At 35.0% G+C, this 6000-nt stretch overlaps 1 protein-coding gene across 2 annotated transcripts in view; it reads left to right on the forward strand.

The window, feature by feature from the left end:
- Positions 1-347: 347 nt before the first annotated feature.
- The window catches only part of LOC111993038 (outer envelope pore protein 16-4, chloroplastic), a 93535-nt gene continuing 87882 nt past the window's right edge, over positions 348-6000 (forward strand). Inside the window, exons 1-6 of one of the 2 annotated variants that reach the window (XM_065773928.1) lie at positions 355-520; positions 630-681; positions 763-794; positions 1016-1049; positions 1175-1245; positions 3200-3804. In XM_065773928.1, the coding sequence (XP_065630000.1) occupies positions 449-520; positions 630-681; positions 763-794; positions 1016-1049; positions 1175-1245; positions 3200-3334 (396 nt within the window). In that variant the 5' untranslated portion in view covers positions 355-448 and the 3' untranslated portion in view covers positions 3335-3804. Of the gene's footprint in view, positions 521-629; positions 682-762; positions 795-1015; positions 1050-1174; positions 1246-3199; positions 3805-6000 lie in introns of those variants that run through there. The other variant, XM_065773927.1, reaches the window with a different exon arrangement.

The following is a 6000-nucleotide window of genomic DNA, read 5'->3' on the forward strand; positions in this document are numbered from 1 at the left end:
ACTAACACAATAATTTTAGAGAGATTACTCAACAAAAATTCAATCAAATTTCAAGGGCTAAAGGAAAGTGGTTATTCTAATATTCTATGAAATTATTAAACGTATTTTGGTGCAATATATAATTTACCTTTTTTTTAACCCAAAAAAAAAATGGAATGTAGAGGAAACGGAGTGAAACCTTGATCTTTAGTCATTTTTAAAACTTCTAAGGACTAAATTAATTTTGCTAATGATTTATGAACAAAATTATATTCAAAAAGCAAATATTAATAGACTAAACTCACCTTATGCTTATAGGATAAGCCCAAACCCAACAAGAGTCCAAAAATTAAAGTTATGGTTGGGCTCGATTGGCCCCCACTTCAAAGCAGTCCAATTCGCGTATCCCCTAGAACGACGACGTTTCGAAAAGAACTCTCAAACACTACACTACACCGGTAAATGAGAGATGGAAGACGAGATAAACGGCGCCGTTCCATGCTCCTCCCTCGCCGTTGATTCAATCCTCCGTGTCGGAACGGTAACAATCTAAAAACTCGATCTTTCACAATCACCAATATCTATATATATATATATATATTTTTGGGGGGTTTTATAAAAACCCATTTGCTAAACAAGTTCATATTCAGGCTGGTGCAATATGGGGTTTATGTATGGGTCCCTACGATGCTCGTAAACAAGGTAAATACCAACCTTTCAAACATGTTTACAAAATTTTGAGCTATGATTTACCAAATTTAATGCCTTTATTTTTGTTTGTAGGACTTAGTGGAGTTACTCGTGCTTCATTTGTGGTATGTACTGAAAATTATCCTTTTAGTCCTTGAAATTTGATCCAAGTTTCAATTTTTAAAATAAAGTTTAATTTTTGGTATCAAGTTTGTATTTCTCTCAATCTCCTATTAAATTTTGCGTTTTTTAGTATAATTGTTTGCTTGTGTGCTTGTGGAATTGCTGCATTGCGTGCATATGGTCTGCATTTCAACTTACATTGATGATGGGTTGTCTTGTGCAGGCCAAGGCAGTTGGCAAATTCGGCTTTCAATACGGTAATCGAACTTATGATCTCTTTATTTGTTGTTAGCATGTTGTTGTTGTTGATGAACTTTTTTTTTTTTTTTTTACTTTTGTTGGGCTTGTTTGTTGCATTTTAACACTTAAAACTTGGGTTTAGGACTGGTTGCTGGAATCTATATGATTACTCGCTGTGGAATTCAAAGATACCGGAGGCAGAAGATTGGGTTAGTTGTATACGATCTGTTTTCGTGCATTTACTATCACATTTGTCTGAATGCTTTTTGGTAAACATAAACATTTCAAGATGTCCAGAGTCCAGACCCTTCAATATTTTGTCATTTTTTTCAATATCATTAAAGTACTTACTAGTTAATAGCTACTACCTAGGCCTTGTTCTTTGAGTAAGAAAGGAAATATGGAGTGCAAATACCATAATCAAGTGGGGTAACATTAGTTTTTCCAGTAAGATTGTTAAATGAAAATTTCAAACTGCTTCATGCAGCCATACAGAGTTTTCAGTATAGTGTGGAGTATCCTCGGTTTTTTCTTTATTTTAGTTTTACAATTTCTTAGGTAGTCATGTAGGGGCTCAAAAATGATTCCCTCTCATCAATTGATAAGATGAAAAAAATTCTAAGTTTTTTGGGAAGTTCATATGAAATGCTGTAGAATTCATTCTTTCTAGTTGAGAATTGTCTTTTGTTAAAAAGGCCAATGAGAGAAGAGGTTATCTGCCAAGAGCCTTATAATTTCAAACTGCTTCATGCAGCCATACAGAGTTTTCAGTATGAGTGTGGAGTATCCTCGGTTTTTTCTTTATTTTAGTTTTACAATTTCTTAGGTAGTCATGTAGGGGCTCAAAAATGATTCCCTCTCATCAATTGATAAGATGAAAAAAATTCTAAGTTTTTTGGGAAGTTCATATGAAATGCTGTAGAATTCATTCTTTCTAGTTGAGAATTGTCTTTTGTTAAAAAGGCCAATGAGAGAAGAGGTTATCTGCCAAGAGCCTTATAATTTCAAACTGCTTCATGCAGCCATACAGAGTTTTCAGTATGAGTGTGGAGTATCCTCGGTTTTTTCTTTATTTTAGTTTTACAATTTCTTAGGTAGTCATATAGGGGCTCAAAAATTATTCCCTCTCATCAATTGATAAGATGAAAAAAATTCTAAGTTTTTTGTGAAGTTCATATGAAATGCTTTAGAATTCATTCTTTCTAGTTGAGAATTGTCTTTTGTAAAAAGGCCAATGAGAGAAGAGGTTATCTGCCAAGAGCCTTATAGCTCAACTGGCATGTCTTGGTGTTCCTAACGAAGATGTTCAGGGGTTCAAATCCCCCCTCCTTGTTGTACCCATTGAAATATCCAAGAAACAAAAAAAAGGGGGAAAAAAAAAAAGAAAAGAAAGAGAAGAGGTTGTCTCATTCGGTTAGGAGTCTATTTTTAATTTCATAGTGTGCTTAGATAAACATCATATCAGCTGTTTTTGGATGTATATGTTTTTTTTTTTGGTCCTGACGTTAGACCTTAGTACTAGAGTTGTGTTTATGTGGAAAATCCATAATAATATTGGTCATGAGACATCTGATAGGGCATCTTCTGGCCTGATTTTTCTGCTGTAGCTTCAGTTGGTATATTGGCATGTCAAAATTCTTAGAAATGCTGATAGTGAACATGCAACTCTTAATTTTTTTTTTCAGCCCTTGCAAACTTCTGGAGGAGTACATAGACTAGCTTATCTGAAGTTCATGTGCTTGGATGCAACTGAACTTTTGAACGTTAAGAGGCTTAGTTATACATTTCAGATGAGGATGATGTTTACTTTAGAAACCTCCCTTGGTTAGGCAATCCCAATGCCTTAAACACTCATTTCATAGCCTGCTAAATTAGTGAAGAAGGTTCAAAATTTTAATTTATGCTAAACAAAACTATTAGCAAGCATTGAGTTGTAAAAGTTTCTTTAGTTTAACCCTATGAAAGGGTAGGTCAAGTTTCTACATGTTTGCATATGCTTTTTACAAGAACTACTGTCTATTGTCTACAGCCTATTGCCTTTTAGTTTAACCCTATGAAAAGGTAGGACGTTAATAATGGTTAGAAGAATTTTATGGTGTGGACATAATTCTAATTAAATAACAAAGGATAATGCTTAGTTTCTTCATTTCACTCTTCCCATCGACAGGTGAATGGTTTGGTGGCAGGTGCTCTAGCAGGGGCAGCTTTTGCTGCTAGGACACGAAGCTGGACACAAGTAATTGGGATGGCTGGTCTGGTTTCTGTCTTCAGCGCTGCTGCGGACTACTCCAGAACATCTTGAAGTGATCTGGCTTCTGTCTTCCACACTGCTTCGGACTAATCCAAAATATCTTGAAGTACTCTTGGTGGAAGCCTTTGGCTGAGGAACAAGTTTATTCTCACTATTTTGTTTATTCACCAACCAGCCATTACATAAGGTACTCAAACTTTTTTTCCCAATGGTGACTACTCAAAGATTGATTTGTCAATTAGTTGACTAAAGATTTATTTGGTTTTTGTCTCTAGTTGCCATAATTGAGTTTTGCCGTGCAACTCAGGCTACTAGATGTATTGTTAGCTTATGTGAAAGATCAATACAATGAATTTGGTTACGATGGTCTGTGGATAAAGGTTTTTGATTGGCTCAAAGGGGAAGTCTTAAAAATATAGAAGTTGAGTGCAGTGAACTTTTTGTAAGATGCACTGAATTGAGGGGGGAAGCCCTGCATGCTAATCCATTTGGCACCAACTTATTAGGGTTTTTTTTTTTTTTTTTTTTTTTTGCTTTAAGTAGGTTAAATTGTGATTATACTTGGAAAAAAGTGAGGCTTTAAAATCAGGTGAAAATATAAATAAACTAAAGAGTTAAACAAAAAAGTTAATGGCAAACAGACAAGTAAACCTCAAAAGTTTTGCTTGTTCAGGATCCTCTCGACTCTGAGCAGTGGATACGAGGTGAAAACAGCCTGCTTATCCTAAACCCCCTAATGGCACTAATGAGTGTTTAATCACTTTAATGCATTGATGCCAAATTTTGCCATCTACTAGGCTAATCTATATATCCAGAACATATTTTAGCAATGGGTTTAGAACTGCAAATGGATGCGGTTGACACTTTGAACCTTTTTTAAAAAGGAAAGAAATAGAAACACTAAGCCAATACTACAACAGTCATTACACAGAGCATTAATATTTGTTATCTGAATGAACGTATTGTCATATGTGTTTCAATGATGTCTGTTTGCATGTTTACAAGCTTTCTATCTCCTCCAACTCACACTCGTTCATTTTCTCAACCCAATGTCTTTGGTCCTTTTAAGTCACTCTGATATTGCTTGTTTGTCTCTCACTGACACGTGACGAAAATTCCAAGTTACGTGTCATTTTCCTTTCATTTCTGAAAGCTACTTTTCTATAGTTAGATCTCTCCTTCAGAAAACTCAAGGAAATGACCTAGTAGTTTTTAAGGTCTCATGAGATTCATGAGGTTTTGGATTTGAAACCTTTAGGTTGCACCTAACCATCCAAAGGGATTTCAACCTATAATTACTTAGCATGTGTGGGACGGAGAATTAAAATAATCAAGGGCTTGAAAAGCTCTAAGCACCCTCACTATCTTCAAATAAACAAGTTGTCCTTGCTTAGGGCAATCACATCAGTTAGTGTAAAATTTTCATCTATTTTGCAAGAAAAATCTTACTTTTTTCTATTTTACACATTCACTTTTACAAAACTCCCACATCAGTTTATCTATTCTACGCATTTATTCATTAAAATAATAATTTCTTTTAATACTGTCATCTCTCAACACAATCCCCACAGCCACCATCATCAAGCAACCACCATCATCAACCCAGCCTCTGGCCTTCCATTGAGCAACAAGATCGACACCAACATCCAAAAAAAAAAAAAAAAAACCAAAAAAACAACCCAAAGAACAGATCGGGAACCCACCGACCCACACCCACAATCACCGATACCATCAACCCACACCCACAATCACTATCACAGTAGCCTTAAGCTAAAAAATAAAAAAAAAAATAATTAAAAAAAAAAAGAAAAAAGAAAAAAAAAGATCGGCAATCAAGAGAAATAGCCCACCACAACCTAATCGGCGATCAAGAGAAAACCAGCAACCGTGACCTAAGAGAGTTGATCTGATCCACAACAAATCGGCGACGAGGCTTGAGTTGGCGGCGTGGGTTGGCGAGAGTGAGGTGATCTGATGAAATGAGAGAGTTGATCTGATGGCATGTGAGAGAGTAGATCGGTGAGAGTGGGGTGAGAGAGGAAATGAGAAAAAAAAGAGAGATGAGAGTCAAAGGTAATGAGACAAGAGAGAAAAAAAAAAATCTAAAATAATATATAGACGAGCTACAGTAACCATGTAAATATACATGATTACTGTAACTAATGTGTATATTTACACATTTTTACACTCACTAATGTGAGTTTTTTTTGCTCAAAATGTGTAAAATGGGTACCTTATTTCTATTTTAGAAGACCATCTAAGGGCCGATGTGGTTGCTCTTAGTATTCTATATTGAACGTTTTTGTTCCTAGTTTGCGTAAAAAATAAATTGGCATAATGTTACGCTAGCCTCTGAGCATGTGCTCACGCGCGTGCTCAGAGCCTAGTTTTTTTTTTTTTTTTTTTTTTTAATTTTATTTGTGCTAGTTATCATTTTTTGTTTAATCCTAAAATTTAACCACTTACTGTATCCATAACAAAAGTCAAAAAGAGTTTAAATTCAAAATTCGCAACTACCTTTAAAATCTAGAAAGTGTATGTAACATTATTTTATGGAATAACATTTTTTATGGAAATAAAAATGGAGACGTCTGTTATTTGTTTATGATAGTCCTAAAATGTAGCCACATATTACACTAAACGGCTAAACCACAAAATTTCTTACAAAATAGAACCACTCTCCAACTAACCCATGCCTTCAAAACAACCCTATTGAT

Source organism: Quercus suber, unplaced genomic scaffold (assembly GCF_002906115.3).
Source record: "Quercus suber isolate HL8 unplaced genomic scaffold, Cork oak 2.0 scaffold_83, whole genome shotgun sequence".
Classification (NCBI taxonomy): Eukaryota; Viridiplantae; Streptophyta; class Magnoliopsida; order Fagales; family Fagaceae; genus Quercus; species Quercus suber.